We start from the raw sequence: 22,967 nt of genomic DNA, 5'->3' as shown, positions 1-22,967 counted from the left end.
GGGGACATTAGTTCCAGTATCCCCACACACACCCTCCCCCAGTACCAAAATCCGTGGATGCTCAAATCCTTTATATGAAATGATGTTGTATTTGCATATAACCTATATACATCTTCCCACATACTTTAATTTTTACTTAAATTTAATTTTTTTTATAAGGGCAGAAAACAGAAAAGGAATGCTCCTTTTCATTAAAACAACAACAAAACTAAAAATCAACCCCCAAAGCAAAAGTTCTAAGAGCTTTCTAGGTGGCAGGCATTATGAAATTTCTCCCATACGCTTTAAATCACCTCTAGATTACTTATAATAACTAATACAATGTAAATGCTATGTAAATAGTTATAAATGCAATGGAAATGCTATGTAAATAGTTGTCAGTGTGTGGAAGATTCAAATTTTGCTTTTGGAACTTTCTGGAATTTTTTTTTTGAATTTTTTATATCTTCAGTTGGTTCAATCCATGTATGCAGAACCAGTGTACTGCTTTTGGTGTAAATAAACTGAAAGGGAGGAATCAATTTCTAAGTGGAAGCTACTGTATAATTACTAAAGGAATCCAAGGTATAAAGGTTCTAACAGATAGCAAGCGTCAATGTAAATGCAACCGGATATTGATTATATTAGGAACATTTGAAACTTTTACAATGCCTTCCAACTTCTTATAGGGCCAGATAGCATTAGGGCAGTTCATATTGAAAGTGTTTCCTCAGGAAACCAGGGCAGATAGAGTGTGAAGAGCCAGCCTAAGAGGCTGGTGGCACCTGAGGGGTCCTTGTACACATATTCCCTTTACTCACTAACTGGGTGTAAACTTTGTAATGCTTTTTTTAATTTTCAGGGAGCATTTCTTATTAAACTCTGTAATTACTCTATTTTTTGTTGTTGCTGTTGTTTTATTGGGCGCCTTTGTCTTCAAATTTAGCCCTAGTAAAGACTTTCTTTGTCACTACCAAGTATGACAAAATTTGAATATATTTATTAAAAAAAAATACTTTAACATTGGACCAAAGTCTTTTAGAATGTTAATACAGCCTCAGCGCTTTAGTTCTTAATTATACTGTCAATTAAATTCAAAACAAGCTCAGCTAGGGCCTACTGTGGATGCCATGCTCTATGAGATGAGGGGCTGTGTCAACCAATATGTACACAAATAATTACAAAGTTGTGCAGAGTGATAAATGACATCAGAGATGTAGGAACCAACTGTTGTGGCAATCCAAAGGATGACAATATTACTGTAATAGGGAAGAACAAGTCTGACTCCATACTGGATCTGCCTCTTTTACTTTAAGCTTTGTATTGTACTGCCTTTGCTACAAGTTAATCACTAAAGGGATGTTGCCTATAGCTTAATGTACACATAATGGCCCATCTCCGGAACCCTGCTGCCCATGCCTGAGTGTTAAGCTAAAATACTTTTGTTTAGCTCACGGGAAAAATCCTGACCGGGCCCACCTGTAAATGTCTATAGGAAAGAAGAAATTAACACATCCCCTCTGGAGTCTGGGCCGAACAAGGAAATATTTGCAACAACTAACTACCTTTTTTACTTTACCTCCTCACCTCCCTCTCTTTGTTCTATAAAAGAAATGAGCATCCAAACCCAGGCAAGATGGTTCTTTGGGACACTGGTCCACCATCTTCTCGGTCTGCTGGCTTTCTGAATAAAGTCGCTATTCCTTGCCCCAACAATTCATCCTTCGATTTATTGGCCTGTCGTGCAGTGAGCGGTACAAGCTTGGACTCAGTAACATCACTTCTGGTTGGGACACACTGGGAGCAAGCGTTTCCAAAGAGGTGATACTTAAATTGAACCTGAAGGCATTGGTAGGTTTTGAAAGACACTGATGGTAAGGATATTGATAGCTGGGAGTATAGCCATGGGAAAGGAAATTAGAAATCAGAAGGAAGAGTTTGAGCCAAAGCAGAAAGCTTGAACGGGCCAGAGCAAGTTTGGAAAAGAAACAGTTGTCAGCTGTCCAGGACACATGGACTGTAGGAAAAGGAATATAAAGCCAGGGTGGTAGATATGGTTCTGATTATAGCTGGAAAAATCATGTGAAGATTTAGTATAATACTATAGGCATGGAGGAAAGTCACTAAAGATTTTTATGCAGAGAATTAACACGATCAAATTTGCATCTTAGAAATACCGTTTCGTGTTTTAGGAAGATGTGCTACATTCAGATTAGACTTATGATAGATATGCATGATAGATTTTGATAAATATGCAGTGATTTATGAGTAGTGATATGCAGTCATGAGAAAATGTGGTAAATCAGCATAAATGCAAAGAACATTTAGGCCTGGGAGGTACACTAATTTTATATATTTATTAGGACATATCACAAGATTATTTATAGTGCTTCATAACTTGTGCTTTTAAAAAAACAGAGGGATTTGAAATTAATCTTCTCTAGATTACTGCCTAAGTGGTTTTAAGAAAGAACAACTTGAGGAGCAACAGCTTCTTGCTTTTATAAGTTGTTAATTTTTCTGAAGTATTTATGAATCTAGACCATGTGAAGATGGGCTTTTGGCACTCAGATTTGCCATTGCTCAGGCCTTTCCACATGCCCTGGAAAACTGAGTGAGAAATGGGGAGAATTTTTCTCTTATGCAGGTAAAATAAAGAGAAAAATTAGACTACTAATCAACTCTAGTTGAGTAATTTTTAAATCAAGGATAAGAAAATGCTAGGCGTTGGAATTTTGGTCATGTGAAAGAAAAAAGTAATAAAATGTAAACATTTTACTCATATAAACGCCAACTGTGCCAGTCACCAAAACACTGAGTTTCTCTGATTTCCCATGGCAGGTTGTGATGACCCCACTTCCACTGAGTTTCCTCTTTGGTCAGATCTGATACTGTTGAAGAAAGAAGGGAGCTCTGGATCACACGAGTCTTACTGAGTCTTACTGAGCAACACTGAGTGGATCTACTCTGAAGTTCAAGGTCCTAAAGAGATTAGAAGTAAAGGCTTCAGGTACTTTATTCAGGATTCTAGGAAGCCCTCTATTTGCAAGGTGGTTGGAGTGTCAGAATAGACCAAAACTTCAGAATGATTCATAAAACCTTTACCTAAAATATCCCTGGCTGGAAAGATCTGGAGATCTTATGATTCTGGTGTTGGGTTCTCACAGCCCCTGAAGGCCTTCCTTTGCTCCTCTTTTATTTATTTATTTATTTTGCAGTATGCGGGCCTCTCACTGTTGTGGTCTCTCCCGTTGCGGAGCACAGGCTCCGGACGTGCAGGCTCAGCGGCCATGGCTCACGGGCCCAGCCGCTTGGTGTCATGTGGGATCTTCCCGGACCGGGGCACGAACCCGTGTCCCCTGCGTCGGCAGGCGGACTCTCAACCACTGCGCCACCACGGAAGCCCTGCTCCTCTTCATTTAGCCTGGCTACCCTTTATCTCACCCTTCCTCCCAGTAAATCAGCCACTTGCCCAAGGCCTAGGCTGACCGCTGGATGTATTCCAGCTGCTAAATGGGGTTAACCGGCTCAGCCGTGCAAGTGGATGAGGAGGCCTCCAACTGGAGCATTTGGGTCAATAATATCTACTTTTACTCCTTTCCTTGCCATTGAATAAATTTACTAATTGTAGTTCACTTAGAAAGGCAGCCTTGCTTTTACATTTTTGATAGTCCAGTCTCAGATGGTGTAAAAAACTATTAATGGGAAATCTCTGTGCCTGCCACTCAATTTTGCTGTGAACCTAAAACTGCTTCAAAAAATAAAGTCTAGGGCTTCCCTGGTGGCTCAGTGGTTGAGAGTCCGCCTGCCGATGCAGGGGACACGGGTTCGTGACCCGGTCCGGGAGGATCCCACATGCCGCGGAGCGGCTGGGCCCGTGAGCCATGGCCGCTTGGCCTGTGCGTCCGGAGCCTGTGCTCCGCAACGGGAGAGGCCGCAACGGGAGAGGCCATAGTGGTGAGAGGCCTGCTTACCACACACACACAAAAAAAGTCTATTAAAAATTATTAACACACCATGATAGCATTTTTAATCATCTGTGATAGTTTTCTTTTTATGACTTTGATGAAAATCATCCAGTAAGTAACTATTGCTCATGGATGTATATATAACCATATTGCCATCTGTCAGGGGCTGTCCTGGGAACCAGATTTTATGATGAGCATTTGTCCTAAAAGACAAATGGGTGCTCTTCACAGATCAACTATACCATTTGGCAATGCATGGAATTTAGTTTTCCCTTGCTGTTAATGGATAGAACAGCAAACCAAGAAAGTCAATGTATTTTTTCCTTCAAAATCTGAATGAAGAATTTCTTAAATTTCTTGGAAAATACTAACAAAATTAAACTGTTGGCAGGAAAATTCCTCCAGATCGGTCAAATTCTGTTGTTTGTAATTATATCATTGTAATTGACAGTGATAAATATCTTTGAAGATCTGAAGTGCTTGGTATAATTAAATCCTGATAATGATAAAACAGCATATTATTCATACACTGTCTCTAGTGGAACAAGTGGGCCTGATGTACTGAAACAAAAGATATCAGATGATTCACTGATTTTAGATTTGATTTTAAACTGGCTGAAAGGTTTTGATGAAAGATAAGTATGACTTAGAAGAGGAGGAGCCTATGTGCTGTTCTCTTTTTACTGCCTCCACAAGAAAAACTCAGATAATTATAAAATGAATAGACCTCATCAATTTCCATTCTACCTTTTAATCAAAGGACTATAGCAGATATTGAAGGATATTCATCTGTTTTCTAACTTAAATGCGTGGTTTAATCAGAAGCTACATTGTGGTTCAAAATGGAAATAAAGAATTAGATGATATATTCATTTCTTCATATAAAGGACTATTATGTTATGAATAGATTCCATACTGTAAGATAGCATAGAAGTTAAAAACTGGCAGGACACATTAGGTCATTTGGTTGATCTCCATACTGAGGACAGCATTGTTTGGTACAATATACTTTTCAGTGTTTTGTAATGTCAAAATATTCTAAAAGACTAAGTCCAAGCAAAAATACCTTGTAACCCTGGAGTTGTGAAGTAACTCAAAGTGATGGGAGATTAGATTACTTCTCAAAGCACCATCTGTGCCCAAAAGTCTACTAATGCCTGAAGAAGTCATTGAGAAAAGCAATCGTTAGAAGAATAAGAAATATAAAACACTGCCACAGCAGAATATGGAGCTGGAGAAGGCAATGTTGAAACAAGCTGGGTTCAAGAGAAACTCAGACATGCACTCAAGATGTAGAAGAGATCCCCTAGGGATAGACACCGTAGTTCCTTTAGACCTGATTGAAATGATTAGAAATCACACTGAAATGTGAAATGACTTCTATAGCTATTGTGTGTGGGAGAAACAGGAGAAGCAAAGACTTCAAAAGGTTGAGAGGGAACAGCGGGGCCAGGCCATGTCCTTCCTACCATGTAAACAGCTTCTGACAAGCCATATCCTCAATGAAGCCCTACTATGGGGATTAGAGAACTATTAACTTCTCCGTCAAATGATATCTAGACATGGATATGCAGACCTCCTCTCCCCAGTGCATCTCCTACCCCTTTATTTCCTATTCCTAGTGAGGAGCAGAAAATAAAACACTTATCAGGGATTCATGTATGTCTTATAATCCACCTTCACAGTAACCCTACTGAAGTAGATGGGTTCCATTTAGCACATGGTAAAATGAGAGCTTCAAGGTATTGAGGAACTTCACCAAGGTTAGGCAGTCACTGGTCTCTCTGATTCCAAAACTATGCTCCCTTCACCAAGTGCATCTATGTGCCCTCTAACATACTTTGATCATGAGTTTTAAAGGAATGTATGTCAATGTCCATATAGGAATTAATTATTATTTGCCCCTCTTGTCTGGAGGCTCATGAATGTGGGCCCATATTTTAGATTACCTGCTTTATGTATTGAGATACTCCTAGACTCTGGCCTCACACTCGTAGTTTAACTTCTGATTTACTGAAGACACATTCTCAGCCTCTTTTATAGCATGCCTTCCTTTCTCTAACTTCTAAACTCTAGAGTTCCTCAAAGGTAAGTCCTAGGCCTTCTTCTGATTTCTCTCTAAATTCTCTTCCTAGATTTTATCTATTTCCATAGCATTATATTTCATCTGTAAAATATAAATCCAGGATGAACCCCATATTTATATTTCTAGCCCAAAACTTTCCCCTAAGTTTGACTCATATATCCAGCTGCCTGCTTGATAAGTCCATTTAGATATCTCACAAGCATTTCACATGAGCCCATCTAAGATAAACTCCTGATCTTTCACTGTCCCCAACTCCCACACTTTCTTCCTGGAATCTTCCCCATATCAATAAAAGCCACCATCATTCCACCCAGCTGCTCAAGCAAAACATCTGTGTTGAGATGAATACCCAGCCTTGTCCCATTTGCAGCCTTCATTCTGACTTTCCCTACCCTCCTGAGGATGGAGTTTAATTCAAGGATTCCTTAATAGTAAACTTCACAGGCTTTTTCTGGAAGTTCTGGACACAGATTTTTCTTTCTCACCTTTCAGTACCATGGCAAGGGGGCTGCCAAGAATGGAGTCAGCGCTAATGAAGCAAAGCTGTGAAATGGAGAGAGAGAAGCTATTTGTAGCTAAGAAACTATTTCCTAATCACATCACACGAGGCACTAGACCAGGTCTGAAATGAATCTAACCCTACTTCTGGACTTTTTCAGTGACTTTTCAATTTAACAGACTTTTCAATACTTAACCTCTAATTGTTTATCCATTTCTATTGAGTTTTCCACTCCTTGCAACCCAAAGCATATTAACACAGTTGTCTATGTGCGTCTCAAGAAAGTGGAGGAGGGGGAATTCGATGGTAATTACATCAATGGACAAATTAAAATCTGAAAATGGATCCATGTGTATGTAGAAATCTAGTATACAGGCAAGGTGAAAGTTTGAAAATCTGGGTAGAAAGGGTGAACAATCCAATAAAACAGTTTTGAGACAATTAACTTTGACTTTGGAAAATTATTTGTAGACTTTTACTCCTCACTATTAGTAAAAATGCATTGAAAATGGCTTAAATATCTGACTATAAATACTAGATATATTAATAAATGAATAAACTGACAAACAAATCCAAGAAGCAAACACAGAAACATGTACATATTAACTGGGGTAGGGATGGCTTAAAACAAAAGAACTATAAACAAAGTTATAATGGAAGCACCATAAATGAAAAAGACAAATTTGATTCTTTAAATCAGAATTTCAAGATTTTATGTGACAAAAGACATGCTAAGACTGTTAAAAATAAACCAAGAGAAAATATTAGCAGAATATATAATAGACAAAGAATTAATATTTAAAACATATAACTTTCACAAATATATAAGAAAAAGACAACAAGATAGAAAAAATGGTTAAAGAATTAAACAGATAACTGACAAATATGGAATTACAAATGATCAATAAGAATGTGGAAAGCTAGTCAAGTTTTCTAGGAATAAGGGAAACTATCGAGATTTGGACCAAAACTGAGCTAGCCCTTTTCACTTGCTAGAATGGCAATAACTAACTAAATCAGTCAGTCAATCAATCAGTCAGTCAGTCAAAGTCTTGGCCAATGCATAGGTAAGTACTCTGCTGGTAAAACTATAAATTAGTTCTACTTTGTGATCAATTTGTTTCTATCCAATTAAAGTGCACATAGCATATGACTAGCAATTTCACTTTTGGCAATTATTCTAGAGTAAGACACATGATGTTTTCATGTGAACAGGTAATCATAGATGAGGGTGGTTTTTGCAGCCTGAGTCTTAACAGAAATACAAAAGAGAAATTTTATATAAATGGAAAGAGCTGAACAATTTATGGTATATTCGTATTGTAGGATGTATTGCAGAAGTTAAAAGGAATAAGACATAGATTTATTCCTAGAACTTTCTACCAGATGTATTGTTAGAAGCACGATGCAATTTGCAGCATGACACAGAGTAGTACTTTTAAAATGTATATATACAAAAGAAAGAGAACTCACGAAATTGTGCCGTATATGTAAATATAAAGAAAAAGAAACACTAAATTATACCTATGGCATGATACATACCCGAAAAATATAGGCATAGATAAAGCCCAGAGGAGCCGAGTGCAGAATTTCCAGGGATGATACTCATGTAAGAAAATCATTTAGAGTCGTCTTCTGGTAGGCACAGGGGCAGAGCGTGGCCAGGATTATAAGACCAGCCTTTGGAAGGTATTTAACACCTTCCTTGGATAAACAGCTGAGACCCAAGAATCGAAAGGTCCTGGGACAGCATCATTGGAGAAAAGAGACAAGTGTTTGATGACAGCTGAGTTCACTGACAAAGAAATCATTCCTTGCTTCAACTTACTCACTGTCAGCTCTAACTTCAAGATCAACACAAAGTGTGCACGGCATTTTCACGTTTTGTTTAACAAATCCCTATCCCTCTGTTTCCACCGCGGACCCCAGGAATCCATTCTCCACCCAGCGCCCAAAACGATGATTTAGGAACGCTACTCACTCAGGTCACTCCCATGGCTTCTCATCATACGTGGAATAAAACTCAAATCCTTCCCTGAGTCTCCAGGCACCACGTGATTCACGCTAGCCCCACCCTCCAATCTTCTGCCCACACCTCCCACACTCACTCTACCTCCGCTACCAGGACTTCTCGCTTTTCCTTAGACATGGATGCATTTCTGCTACTTCCTGTTCCTGGAAATCCGAAATTATTCTTCCCCTAGACATTCCTATCTTCACTTCATTCACATCTGTTTACTTCCCTTTCAAATGCTACCTCCTGGGAGACTAGACTGCTTACATTGCTGTACTTTTCATCATGGCACTTACCATACCTGATGTTGTATTTCTTAGATGTCTTTCTTGTCTTTGTAATTGTAAGGTCCAAAGGAGTAGGAAATTTGTCTCTTCACTTCTCTCCTGTACAACTAAGTCTAGAATAGCGACTGGGCATTGTAAATTGGGTTTTTAGTGAATGAATGAATTAGTAAACAAAGAATTGGAACTAAGAGACTAACCCAAGGTCGCAATCCTGCCAGAGCTAGAAGTAGAATTTGAATTCCAATTTTTAAACTCAAACCCAGTGTTCTTCCTATTATATCAAAAATGTCACAATTATTTGTTTAAATGATTTTTTCGGTTATTAGGCATTTAACAAAGGATTATAATGTGAGTAATTTTTTCTTGGAAAAATAATATATGAATAGACTAGGATTAAATACCCGCTTCTGACAGCCACCTATGCCTGATGAAAACCCATAATCGGTGGGAGTGTCAAGATTTGAAATACAAAGCTGACAGGTTTCCAGGTTAACTGTGTTCCATCTGCAGTACTTGAACCATGAATGTCCATTAAATAACGAGGTTGAAGAGATCTACGGCACATGAATATTTGCATTCAGATGATTCTAGGACGTGTCATTTCAGAACTAAAGCAATGGGAATAATATCTTCCAATGTTGAGGTAACCTAAGACTGTAGTAAGAAAGTAGCACTTCTAGAAGATTCCACCTGTCACCTGGTGGCTAATTGTTTTCAGACTTAGTGCACAGGAAGGGATTATATCCTAAATGTAGGAGACTTTCACTGGTATTGGAAGAAGTTATCAACTTCTGGATTTATAATTTATCTGCAAAATAATTCAAACAGTTCCCTAAAATCTGGATGTTTACCATGAAAACATACCATTGGTCTCAACCAACAACACTTAGCCCAAAGAACTTGGGTCCTGGAAACAGTTGCTTAACACTCTTGGTGTGCAGAGTCCTGGCCCAACTGTACCTTTTCTGGCTATCTCAAGACATTAAGGACATCATTGACTAATGCACTGTGTATAAATCCACCCATGCTTGTTGCAAGAGTAATCTCTTTCCCTCCCTGGCTAATTTTCCTATGGTAGATTTATTCCGTTTTGGGGAAAATGCATTTACCCCCTTTCCAAATATTTAGGTCAGTGAACTCATTTCTGGAATTCAGAAGTCTGGAGTCTTTAAGATTTGGCAGATAAAAGATGATCCCTTTTGAGACTGTAGCTTAAATACAGTGAATTGTGCACACGCTAATGGAATCAAAACGTAAGCTTACACATCCAGACTTATCTCAACATTCTGTGTTACCATTTAAAGAGAGCAGTTTGTGTCAGATCTAAGAGGCAGGGACCTTATATTACACTAGTTTATGACTAAGTCAAATGCATGTCTGCTTATTAAATAATATATCTTATTATATCATCACTTGAGAGGGTATGAAGACAGAAGAAAATATATCAAATGAGTTATTGGTATATTATAATAAAATGCACTTGCAATTAAATAATCTGTAAGGGAAAAGTTCCAGAACTCATACTGAGAAAATTCAATTACTAGTCTCTCTCTCTCTCTCTCTCTCTCTCTCTATATATATATATATATATACACATACACACACACACACACACACGTATGTATATGTGTGGATATATATTTCAAAATTAAATACATATTGTAATTATCACAAAAATCATTACATTTTATTTAAAACCTGCTAGGTGCCAGATACTCAAGAAATTGAGACTTAGAAATTTAAGTTACTTAGTTTGTAAGAGGGTTCCACTATTATCCAATATGACTCTAATGTGCAGAATAGCTAATATTTATTGAGTGTTTGCTAAAATGAAGTACTCTACCGAGCTCTTAATCCTCAAAACAACTCCATGTGGTAGGTACTATCATCCCAGCTTTACAATGAATAGATCAAGACTTAAAATGAGTAACTGTGCCAAAGGTTGACAGCTAGCCTGACAGGGAGATGGGACTCTATCCCAATGCTGTCAGCCAGAATTCCAGGGATTTTAGAACCTCTTATGTAGGGACCATTCTATTTCCTTCAGTGGTCAGGATTGCTGCAAAGATTGAGATAGGCGCTTAGGGAAGGGGTGGTGGATTGCAGGCCAAGTGAGACTTCCAAGCAGGCCTACTGTCCCATAGGCTCCCCCTGCTGCATCTTCCTGGAATTACCTCTGATGTTGCTCAGGGAAGCCGCCTAAGCTGGAAGCTTTGAATGATGATGATTCCTGGGAATTATCATTTCCTTTTCCAAACACCTAGATCAAGCAGGGATGATTGACAAAAAGATTAATTACAGCAAACAGAAGGTATAGTTTACCCTTTTTGCGTTTATCTGAGTTGGCCACTGAAAACCTATTGACTCACTCTCATTTTGCTTTCTTTTCTGTCCATTGCTTACGAATTGTATTCTAAGACTGTTGTCACCTAATTTACTTAGTCCATATTGTGGGAATGCCACTATCATATTCTATGAGAAAATTCTACTCTCTGATGCTGTCTTTGGGGGCTGTGTAATTTATTTATGCAAAGGTCATGCTTATGGGGTACAGCATTCTCTTCCTTTGCATTCAGGAACTGAGAATTGTATCTAGTTTTCTTTCCTCAATCTTCTAAATTATTTTTACTTTATGTGTTGCCATCAGAGTCATGAGAGGGTGCCAGTTGTCAATCCAATACCCCTTCTCTCCTTTCTTACTAACAGAATGACAATCTTTAAGTGACCATAGGGCCACTTAAAATAATAATAATTCCCAGGTAGCTTGAGGCTGTTGTATCCATCGAGTTTAGATATGTAAGAGCAAATGTGTTATGAGAAACTTCCAGGAAGACTCTTTAAAGGGATCTTAGAGGCAGACTCATTTAGCTTTCTCTTATTTTTCTTTCTGCTGTCTGGAATGTGGGTGAGATGGTTGGAACTCCAGCATCCATTCTGAATCGTGAGGTCACCTTAAATCTGGAAGCAACACATCAAAAATGGTAGAGCAGAAAGATAGGAAAATCTGGGTATCTGGTGACTTCATGGAGCTGCCACACCAACCCTGGACTTTCTGGCCTTAGTCTTCTTCTACATTAGAAAATACACATTTGAGAGTTTGTCACTGTTATTTTGGTGTTACTGTTATTCCTAACCTATATAAGACCCTTTGTAAGATAAAAATAATTATAATTTTTTGAGGGACAGCCAAGTATAGTACACTATCCTAGACTTGTTGTAAATATTAAACTGTATAATTCCCACAATAACCTTATGGAAGAGCTAAGGTAATCTTCACTTCATAATTACAGACAGTAAGCCTCAGAAAGGCTTATTTGAATATTTACTCAGTTTATACAGTTAGGAAAAAACGCAGCCACAATTTATTTTATTTTAAAAATATTTATTTATTTATTTATTTTGGATGTGCCATGCAGCATGTGGGATCTTAGTTCCCCAACCAGGGATCGAACCCCAGGCCCCCGCAGTGGTAGCAAGGAGTCCTAACCACTGGACTGCCAGGGAATTCCCAGGGCCACAATTTAAATTCAGATCTATATAGTAATTAGATTCTACACCTTACTCTTTTCTCCTTTAACAGTATTGGCTACCTGTGCAGTTTATTTATATCTCTACAAACTCTCTGCCTTGATTCAAATCCTGCCTCTGACTTCTTGACCTCAGGTCATTTAACTCTAAGGCTCAGGGTCCCTGTAAACAAGGGACCTATAAAACAAGACTATTAAGAGTCCTTATTTCTTAGGATTGTTTGGAAATCAAGTACATTAATTCATAAAAAACACTTATCAAAGTAGTTCACACATATAATCTTGTCGATAAATATTTCCACTGTATAACTTCATTATTTCTACATTGTAGTAGCATTAATAATTTGTATGTCTGTCTTACTTAATAGATTCTAAGGTCACAGTGACAGGAAATATACTTTTGTCATCTCTGTGTCCCTTTTAGATTTTACACAAAGCTTTGCACTTGTTAAGTGCTCTATAAATGTTCGTTGAGTTTAACTTATTTGAAAAACAGTATTGTGGGACACACTTTGCTTGATGGCTTGTTTAAATTTTATTTTTATGATTATTTAGGTGTATTTTATGATCATTTTTGTGATCCAGATAAATAGTTAAGTCTGAAGAATGCAGTTTGCCTGAGTGAAACAGAGGTCAATTATCACTCATTTCTTTAATCTTGTGGTCATTAGTTAATGGGATTTAACCATAAAAGCATTAATTTACAAAACATTTTAAGAAGCCAAAACTGTTTCATTGCCCATATTAACCATTTTGAAATATTATACTTAGGCCAAATTCCATTTTAATTTGTATCGTTGGCTTATAAGAAATAAAGAAAGAGTCTGTGTTATTTAAATTTAGCTATAAAATACAAGAAAATCTTTGTTTTGTCCATGTGAAAAAGTTCTAAAACTGACAAACTCATCTATTATTCTCAAAACTCAAGTTTTGATGCCAAAGAGCATCACAATAGTTCTTTCTTCAAAAGCCTATTCCATAAATGTATCTATCATAAAACATAAATAACTCAATAAAATTTGCATAAATATTTATTTTTCTCTTAGACATATTTCAATAGGACAATCTTGGATTCGATGTGAAATGCTATAAAAAGAAAACAACTTAGAAGTAAAATATAGTTCAGTGTCCCTAAGGATCTCACATCTTAGGGCATAATCTTCCAGAGTTATCTTCTTTATTCGTTAAAGAAACATGTGAACTTTGGATGAGGTGACATATTTTAGCAAAGGAAATTTCAGTGCTGAGAGCATGAACTTGAATTCAAACCAATTAAAACATAATTAAATTTATTTCTCAAGGAAAAAGTATTTTGGTAAGTAAACAAACAAAATGTTACTGAATCCCATTCTTTACCACTAGCAGAGGTTTTGATTGTAGCTATTTGATAAACCACAACAGGATTTTTCCTGCTGATACATTTTATACACAGTCAGTAGAAAAACGAGAGAATTCTCTGCAGCACTCCATAGGAGGTGGTAGACGCCAACGTAAACTGTTTATAAAATGTTGTTCTGGTATACCCCTGTGTTGAAGAGTTGATTACGGAGGGTCTCTGTAATCCAATTATTACATGACTGGGACAATATTTTGAAAATAATAATTTGATGTTTTGCATTCTTCTCTCCCACAACTCATTTTTTTTGGAAGCCATTATGCCATTTTGCCTCGGGAAGCAGGGAGGGTAGATACTTCTAAGGGAAAGAGATGCCAAAACAATGATCAGTGAACAAGTAGAACGGAGACACCATCACCTCAGAGTTTCTTTAAGCAGCACAGATCCACAAAGACCCTTCAGTTCCTCTCCACCCCATGAGGCTCTAAGGGGCTTATGAGGCAAGTTTTATTTAGTTTCTTTGTTGGGGGCAAGGATCAGGGTAGTAGGATAAAAGGTAGAAAACCAAAAAGAAAATATGTCCCTACCACATACTCTGGCTCAGTTATTTTAAGGACATTTCATTTTATTATTTATTTATTAATTTTTTTGAAATGGGTTAAAGTTTTTTTTTTAACCTTTTTATTTTATATTGGAGCACAGTTGATTAACAATGTTGTGTTAGTTTCAGGTGTACAGCAAAGTGATTCAATTATACATATACCTGTATCTATTCTTTTTCAAATTCTTTTCCCATATAGGTTGTTACATAATATTGAGCAGAGTTCCCTGTGTTATACAGTAGGAGGATTTCACTTTAAATTGATTAAACTTCATATTTATAGCCAAGAAATTCTTAAAATAATTTCTATATGTTTTCTCCTTAGACATTGTATTTTTTCTCTTTGAAAATTCAATTTGGGTCTTTTTATATCTTCCACATTTCTCCTCAAAATGCTTATGTTTTCCTCTACCTTCTTGAACATATAAAATATAGTTATAACAACTCATAATAACTCTCATGATACTCTTGTCTACAAATTCTATCAGCTGTGTCGTTTCTGGATCTGTTTCAATTGATGGATTTTTCTCCTCATTCTGGGACATATATTCCTGCTTCTTTGTTTGCCTGTAATTTTTTACTGGATTCCAGACATTCTAGATTTCACCTCAGTGGGCACTGGATATTCATGTGTGTGTAATATAATATCAGTTCTTGAGCTTTGATCTGGGACACAGTTAAGTTACTTGGAAAGAGTTTGATCCTTTCAAGGATTGCTTTCAAGTTTTGCCTGGCAGGTCCAGTGAAGTCTTTAATCTAGGGCTGATTTTTTTCCCCCATTCCTAAGGCAATATCTGTCTTCTATAATCTGTGAATTATGAAGTTTTCCCACTATGGCAGCTGGAAACAAACTATGCCTAGTCTGTGTGATTGTTCCGAGGGTTGTTATGCCTATTCCTTTCCAGTGGTTCTTTCCCCAGTGTCAGGCTGGGGGAAACTCTCCGTAAGTCTCTTTGCTACTCGGCCCTGAGGACTCTTGGCCTCCCAATTCCATCTTGTCAACTCAGGAAGACCACGGGGCTTCATCCACATTCCCTTTCCCTGCTCTAAATCCTGGTAATATTTCCAGGCAGTGACCTGGTACCGTCATAGGACTCACCTCATTTGTACGCCCTCCTTTAGGGATCACCATCCTCCACTGCTTATTGTTCAATGTTTGAAAACTATTATTTCATATATTTTTTTCCTTTATTTATTTTTTCGTTGTTTAAAAAGGTAGAAGAGTAAATCTGGTTCCCTGGACACCGTCTTGGTAAGAAATGGGTCCCTCTTTTCTTAATAGCTAAAAAACCGTCAATTTTATCTGGAAAATTTGGAAAGTCACTATACAAAGCTATGCTTTGTAATAAGATTGTTCATAGTCTTGAGTTTTTAACACTTACTGAAATATTAATTCATTTTGTCAACAAACATTTGTTAAATGCTTACTATATGGCTGGTATTATGCCAGGAACTGGATTTCACAGACTTAAGTTTCTAGTATTTTAGTCATTACTTCCCTAAGGTAAATTTTAGTTTATTTTTATAATCTTAGAGATTTTATCATCATTAGTATGAATTAATCTACATGACACAGTGTATCAGAATAAATTTTGCTCCTTTCCAAAGTTGTTTGGTTTTTCTTCAGTTATAATTGGCCCTGTGCATGCTAATGAAAATTTAAATTTCTATACATTTTCACATATAATTACTAATTTTAGTTGAAAACACAGGAGTAGGGAAACACTTAAAAATTCACAGAAAATCAACAAAAATGATTAAGAGATTGAGGGTGACAAGAATAAAACTTTAAAAAATTAATTTAAAAAAACTTGCACAGAAACCACATTGACTCTTGGCTCAATGTGTATGTTTCCTGGCTGAGCAACAGTTGAGAAGGGAAGAAGGACAGCACCTCTTAAGTGAAGTTTGGGCAGCCATAGTGGAATCCCAGGTATTGAATGTGCTTTTCTATCTAAATGAGGGTCTCTAAATACTCAGCATCTCCCAATTATTTTACCTCCCCCTACCCCCCCCCAAAATACTCTTACTTTGTTTCCTGGTTGTATACATAGCATATCTTCATTTTCAAAAAGTCAAACAAAACTTAAAAGAGTATATATTTTAAAAAATAATCTTAAATCTTATACTCTGAAGTAATCATTAATTTTTGATGACTATCATGTTATATATCTTGTTATATAAATAGCAAGCATAATTTCATATAAAAAGAATTATACATTCTTTAAAATTATTTGTGGTCAATTTTTTAAAAATTTATTTATTTATTTTTGGCTGCGTTGGGTCTTTGTTGCTGCACACGGGCTTTCTCTAGTTGTGGCGAGAGGGGGCTACTCTTCATTGTGGTGCGCAGGCTTCTCATTACAGTGTCTTCTCTTGTTGCGGAGCAGGGCTCTAGGCGTGCGGGCCTCAGTTGTTGTGGCTCATGGGCTCCAGAGCGCAGGCTTAGTAGTTGTGGCGCACGGGCTTAGTTGCTCCGCGGCATGTGGGATCTTCCTGGACCAGGGCTCGAACCCGTGTCTCCTGCATTGGCAGGCGGATTCTTAACCACTGTGCCACCAGGGAAGCCCTATGGTCAATTTTTGTTTTCAAATTCCTTTCCCTCCCTCTCTCTCACATATATTCCTATTTTTAAATTAGTTAATTAATTAATTAAGGTTACTTTCACTGGAACCAGGGGTTAGGTTAGCCCTTCCAAAACCATATGGAATGAGAGTGGGGAAGGCTTCTTTTTACAAAGAAAATTAGAGGTACCATTAGCAGAGCAAGGTGGATGGATGCTGGGCAATTAGAAACAGCAAATGCTCACCACATAAGGATTCTGGACATGGCGTAAAGAGACATATTAGCTTTGTGACCTTGAACAAGAGCCTTTAATTTCTCTGAGCTTTACCTTCTTCATCTGCACCATGGGCTTTTGGAAACTAAATGGAAAATGTACATGAAATGTAGAGTAGGCATTCTTTGATTGCTCACCACACTCCTACCTTTCTGCACTCATTCATGTTTTCAACAAGTATTTTGAATGCCTGTTATGTGCCAGACACTCTACTAGGTGCTAGAAATGTAATGTGGAGCAAAATCAGATGCATCCTGTCCTCAAGGAGCTTACAGATGTGGATACAACAGATACTAATCATAGAAGCACATTCATAAATGTTAAATTACATAATAAAGGGGCATGAAGGAAAGCTACCTGAGGAAGTAATCACTGTCCTTAGATCTAATGAAAGGTCAGTAGTTGACTAGGTAAGGAAGTGGGAGAGTTTTCTAGGCTGAGAAAAAGCATCTCAAGTCCCTGCAGTGGGAAGGGGCACTGTGTGTTTGAGGAACTGAAGGGAGGCCTGCACAGCTAGAGTGCCGTGAGTGAGGGGTTGTCCAGTGCAGACGAGGCTGGAGACAGAGTTGCCTTGAGGGACCATAAGAATTTTGTTTATTATCCTAAGGACAAAGGGCAGTCACTGATGTGTTTTAAGCCAGGCAGTGAATAATAATGTTTGCATTTTGAAAAGATCACTTTCAGTGCAGTATTAGAGAAGTGACAGCGGGAAAGGTGGCTGGTAAGAGTGGATTTGACTAGAACAGCTGGGGTGGTCCAGACCAGGGAATCTGACCACTTAGACCAGGTTAATGTTAGTGAACATTCGGAGAGGTAGATGGATGAAGGTAACATTGAGCAGACAAGAATGGCAGGACTTCATGACGGCCTTGACCTGGGAAGTAAGGGAGAAAGTGTAGGTGCCAGAAATGAGTCGGATATTTTTGTTTTGATGAGGGGATGAAAGTTTTTACCATTCATTGCTGTGGTCTGAAGGTATAGTGGGGAGGATAGCCAGAGAACTTGAATTTGCTTCTGAATGTTGCTGAGTTTTAGATGCTTTTGAAGAATCCAAATGGTGTGTAGTTAACAGGTAGAAGTATGCATCTGTATCCCAGAAGTGAGATCTGGGCTGAAGACCTAAAATGGTGTGTAAAATGGTGTGTAATAATTTAAACTACAGCTGAGGAAGTGATCACCTCAGGAGAACAGGAAAAGAAGTCCTTTCTTACCATTTATATTTGCATATATTAAAAATTAGCCCACAAGATGTTATGACAAAAGCTACGTTGTAAGTACTGCTGAAGTAATAAAAGTACTTGTAAGTACTATATATAAGTACTCGATATACATATTCATATTTAATGTATGTTTATGTAAATATTATATGAAATCACTATATATAAGTATGTATAACTAATGCTTCATTTAAGTACTATATATATATATATATTTTTTTTTTTTTTTTTTTTTGCGGTATGTGGGCCTCTCACTGTTGTGGCCTCTCCCGTTGCGGAGCACAGGCTCCGGACGCGCAGGCTCAGCGGCCATGGCTCACGAGCCCAGCCGCTCCGCGGCACGTGGGACCCTCCCGGACCGGGGCACGAACCCGTGTCCCCTGCATCGGCAGGCGGACTTTCAACCACTGCGCCACCAGGGAAGCCCCTAAGTACTATATTTTTTATAACTATTACTTTGAACTAGTTTCCTTACTCCATATTAACAGTCATTGTTTGACCTGTTGAAGATTTAGCCTATAGGTCATTTTTTTTTCCATTACCTTCGACGTTAATGATGCCATTCTAGTTTTGTAAAACAATGCAATATATGACATGCTTTTTATGTCTAAAGAGTCTAGCTAATCCCTTGGTAATACGCTTTTGATAATTATTTTTGTGGAAGTTATATTCTTCAAGGATTTATGCACTGAGACTTGGCTGTAGATTTATTAATGATTTATTAATGTCCTCTCTTTGCATTACCCTGTGTTGGTGGTCTATCGTATACAATTTCTGCTGTGTTTTTCTTTTCCCTTCATGACAGGCCTGAGAGTGAAATTAATACAAAGATTTATAATTTCCTGTTTTTCCTTCCCTGTACTATCTTTTTGTAACCTTTAGCTCATATAAGGCCATTTCTTTAAATATATGAATTTGTAGGGATTTATACTGCATACAAAATTGACAGTGCACTGACCTTACTTCTTACTTATAGTACTGCAATTTGCAAAAATTTCATTGCAAACAATGGACTTTGATGGTTATGGAAAACATCCAGAAACACAATCTAGAACTTTTGGATTAAATAAGAAGCAAAATGAGCAAAGTAGATCATACAAAAGGGATTTTTTGAAGTGTCATTTTTAATATTAACAATTCATGTGAAATTTGCCTTTTTGTCTAATGTAATCATATGAGTTTTAATATATATATATCACACTCAAATTATCAATATTTATTGATACAATTATGTAACTTTATCTCTCAAAATCTTAAAGTAAAATTAACTTGTCAGGAAGATATACTATATGTATCTTGTAGTGCTTACATATTCTGTGGCACAGAACCAATGGGGTGTAGGCCTCAGTGTTAGGGCACCATATACTGCTTTTGGTTAAATTGTCCTTAGGAGCATTTAACTTTGGTTAAAAGTTTTATCTACAACAGCAAAATGGGATAAAGATACTGCAAGTGTCTGTTTCATTCAGGCAAATGATTTGAACATAGACTCATAGTCAATTAAGTTTCGTTTCTAGGAATTGAAGTTGTACTTCCAGATTATGTTGCCTAGTTTTTTTGTTTTTTGGTTTTTTTTCATTTTGTAGCATAAGTTCTTCAGTGATAAGGGTTGCTAGCTATTTGGTGTTTTAGCATCCAACACAGTATGTGGCACATAAGAGGTGATCAGAAAATAAATGTTACATAAAGGAATGAAGATGGATAAGTGAGTTACCTGTGTTCAGTATGCTCTAGCTGCAGTGCTTTCTGACCCACTTTTTAATTGGCTACTAATATATGGAATCCATTTGGACAGTATTGAAAGTGTTCTTAAAAATAATGTTCAAAATTTCAAGTGTATTTTATAGATTCTCAGAACATGCTAACATAGCCTCATAGCATACAGTTATTGGACATTAGGGGGGAGATGGTATTTAGAAGATGGAGAATATCCAGTTAAATTTCTAAATTAATTTTTCTTATAGATGTAAAAGGTTGAAATACAGGCCTCAAGAATAAATGAGACTGTGGTTTTCTAATTAAATGAAATTCATTTCTAAATATCTGCTTCTTATTTTTTCATAAACTGTACTAAATGTTGACATTACTTTGGAGGTTGTCTTCTACGGCTTTATTCTTAATTACTCTGCATTTTTTTCTTTTATCCTTTATTGTGTATTATCTTTAAAAGTTGTTGCAATTCTTGAATAGTTGCAAATTTTCAAAGATTGGACTCTAATCATTTAATTATCTCCTTAAGGTGGTTGTCTAAAAAAAGGTATCTTCTAATTTTAAATATAGTTTTAAATTAAGTCAGAGGAAGCAAGGTTTGAAGTAAAGATATTTTCTTAAGTTAATTTTAATTTTGACAGCCTGCAGCTATTAGCTAATTATGGAGAGCTGCCTAAAAGAAAAACTCATTAGTATGTGAATAATAAGGCCATGTTCCTCATGTTCAGTTCAGTGTTCTTATGAAAAAAATCTTGCAAGTAAATATATCCACAGTGTTTTGAATTCACCAGTGTCTTGAATTTACTGGACTTTCAAATTTTACTACAAAAGACAGTTTTCTTCACAGTAAATTACCTATCCCACCAAAGCTCCATGTTAATGCAAACTAAAGTTGAAACAGATGGAGTAACAATAGGTCAGTCATGTAGCTGAGATTTTGTGAAGCTTTGGAAACGTGTAATATATCTTGATGTTAAAAAGGATTCATTTATATCATTTTTATATCTTTATTACGTCTTCATAGGGGTCAATCAGTGAAGTAGATGAAAATGATAATATATGAAGCCTTTACTGATTTTTATGAGACATTAATCCATGTTTAAAAGGATGTCAAGGGCTTCTCTGGTGGTGCAGTGGTTGAGAGTCTGCCTGCCGATGCAGGGGACACGGGTTCGTGCCCCGGTCCGGGAAGATCCCACATGCCGCGGAGCGGCTGGACCCGTGAGCCATGGTCGCTGAGCCTGCGTGTCCGGAGCTTGTGCTCCGCAACGTGAGAGGCCAAAACAGTGAGAGGCCCGCGTACCGCAAAAAAAAAAAAAAAAAAAAAGGATGTCAAAACACTTCCACTTCCAGGAAGATGTAGTAAATACATTTTTCTTCTTCATTCCCCTAAGTACAATTTTAAAAAACTTGGACATTATACATAAAACGAACACAAGAAAACTGAAAAGTAGAAAGACCAGTTAGGGATTTGGGGACTGAAGGAATGATGCGTTGGTCAGTTCCCAGGCTTTTTTTTGGCCTCATACATTCCAGACTTGGGGCTGGAGAAACCAGAAACCAGGGATACCAAAGAGCTCAGACAAAAAAAAAAAAAAAAAAAAAAAGAAACAACAAAACAACCCAAAACCAAAAATTCAACAAAAGTCTGCTTTTTCTAGCCAAGGACCAGGAAAAGGACAACCTAGCTAGACAGAAAACCTTTACATAATAACCTTCTATTACAGGCAAATAACACAGATTAAACTGTGGCCTCACTCCTACCCCACCAGCAAAGGTTGAGTGAGGCCCCTAGATTTCCACTTTTGCCAGGCTGTAATAAGGTGCCTCCAAAACTTCATCCTCTAGAGAAAAACAAAACAAAACTCCTGTTCGCACAAAAGCCTACACACAGATGTCCATAGGGGCTTTATATGTAATAGCTAAATCTGGAATCAGCCGACATGTCCTTCAGTGGTTGAAAGATTACATAAGTTGTTGTATGTCTATACCATGGAATAGTACTCAGCAGTAAAAATGAATAAACTGTTGTTGATACATGTGACAACCTGGGTGAATCTTCAGAGAATTATGCTGAATGAAAAAAGCCAATATCAAAGGCTACATTCTAATTAAAACATTCTTGAAATGACACCAGCGTAAAAATGGAGAAGAGATAATGGTTTCCAAGGGCTAAAGAGGGTACAGGAAGGAGGGGAGGGAAGTAAGCGTAGCTGTAGAAGGGCCACATGAGGGATCTTGGTGGTGATGGAAATGTTCTCTGTTTGACTGTATCAGTGTTAATATCCCAGTAGTGATATTGGACTATAGTTTTGCAATTTATTGCTATTGGGAGAAGCTGTGTAAATGGTACGGGGTTCTCTCTGTGTTAGTTCTTACAACTCCATGTGAATCTATACTTATCTTAAAATTAAAAGTGAAATTAAAAAACCTCAGGTGAAAAGTAGACATTTTCCCTGAATGAGATCAGATACTACAATTCCTCGCACAAAGAGGAAGATTTCCCACATACAATGATTCTTTAACATGTTCCTCTCATGAGCTGTTTAAGCCTCTAATACCTGGTTTGGCTCGCCCTGGATTTGAAATGTAGCGGGGATAGGTGGAGATATGGCGGTCTTAAAAACTAGAGGGGCCATGTTGCCAAGATCTCTCCTTAAACTTCCTTAAAGATTCCTTGGTTGTCATTAGGCCAAACTTTTAAGTACCTTCAAATCCCAATTCTCGGTTATCCACTCCCTACTGTCTTAACCAGCTTCCTTCTTGAAATAGTTTGAGTCACTCTATGAAGAGTGCACACAGAGTCAGCCCATTAAAATAAAGATAAAAACCAAGAGTTGTGTAATGCAGGCAGGGAGAAATGGGAGAGAAGGTATTGTATTAAAAAATCCAAGTCCCCCACCA

The 22,967-nt window shown here is 37.4% G+C and overlaps 1 protein-coding gene across 1 annotated transcript in view; it reads right to left on the bottom strand.

Annotated features, from left to right (window-relative positions):
* Nucleotides 1–22,702, bottom strand: part of LOC101287740 (zinc finger CCHC domain-containing protein 10-like) — a 28,265-nt gene extending 5,563 nt beyond the window's left edge. The window contains exon 1 of the mRNA XM_033400083.1: nt 22,625–22,702. Within this exon, the coding sequence (XP_033255974.1) occupies nt 22,625–22,702 (78 nt within the window). The remainder of the gene's footprint in view (nt 1–22,624) is intronic.
* Nucleotides 22,703–22,967: the final 265 nt, after the last annotated feature.

The sequence above is a fragment of the Orcinus orca genome, chromosome 18 (genome assembly GCF_937001465.1).
Source record: "Orcinus orca chromosome 18, mOrcOrc1.1, whole genome shotgun sequence".
NCBI lineage: Eukaryota > Metazoa > Chordata > Mammalia > Artiodactyla > Delphinidae > Orcinus > Orcinus orca.
This window is presented reverse-complemented; position numbering and strand designations above follow the sequence as displayed.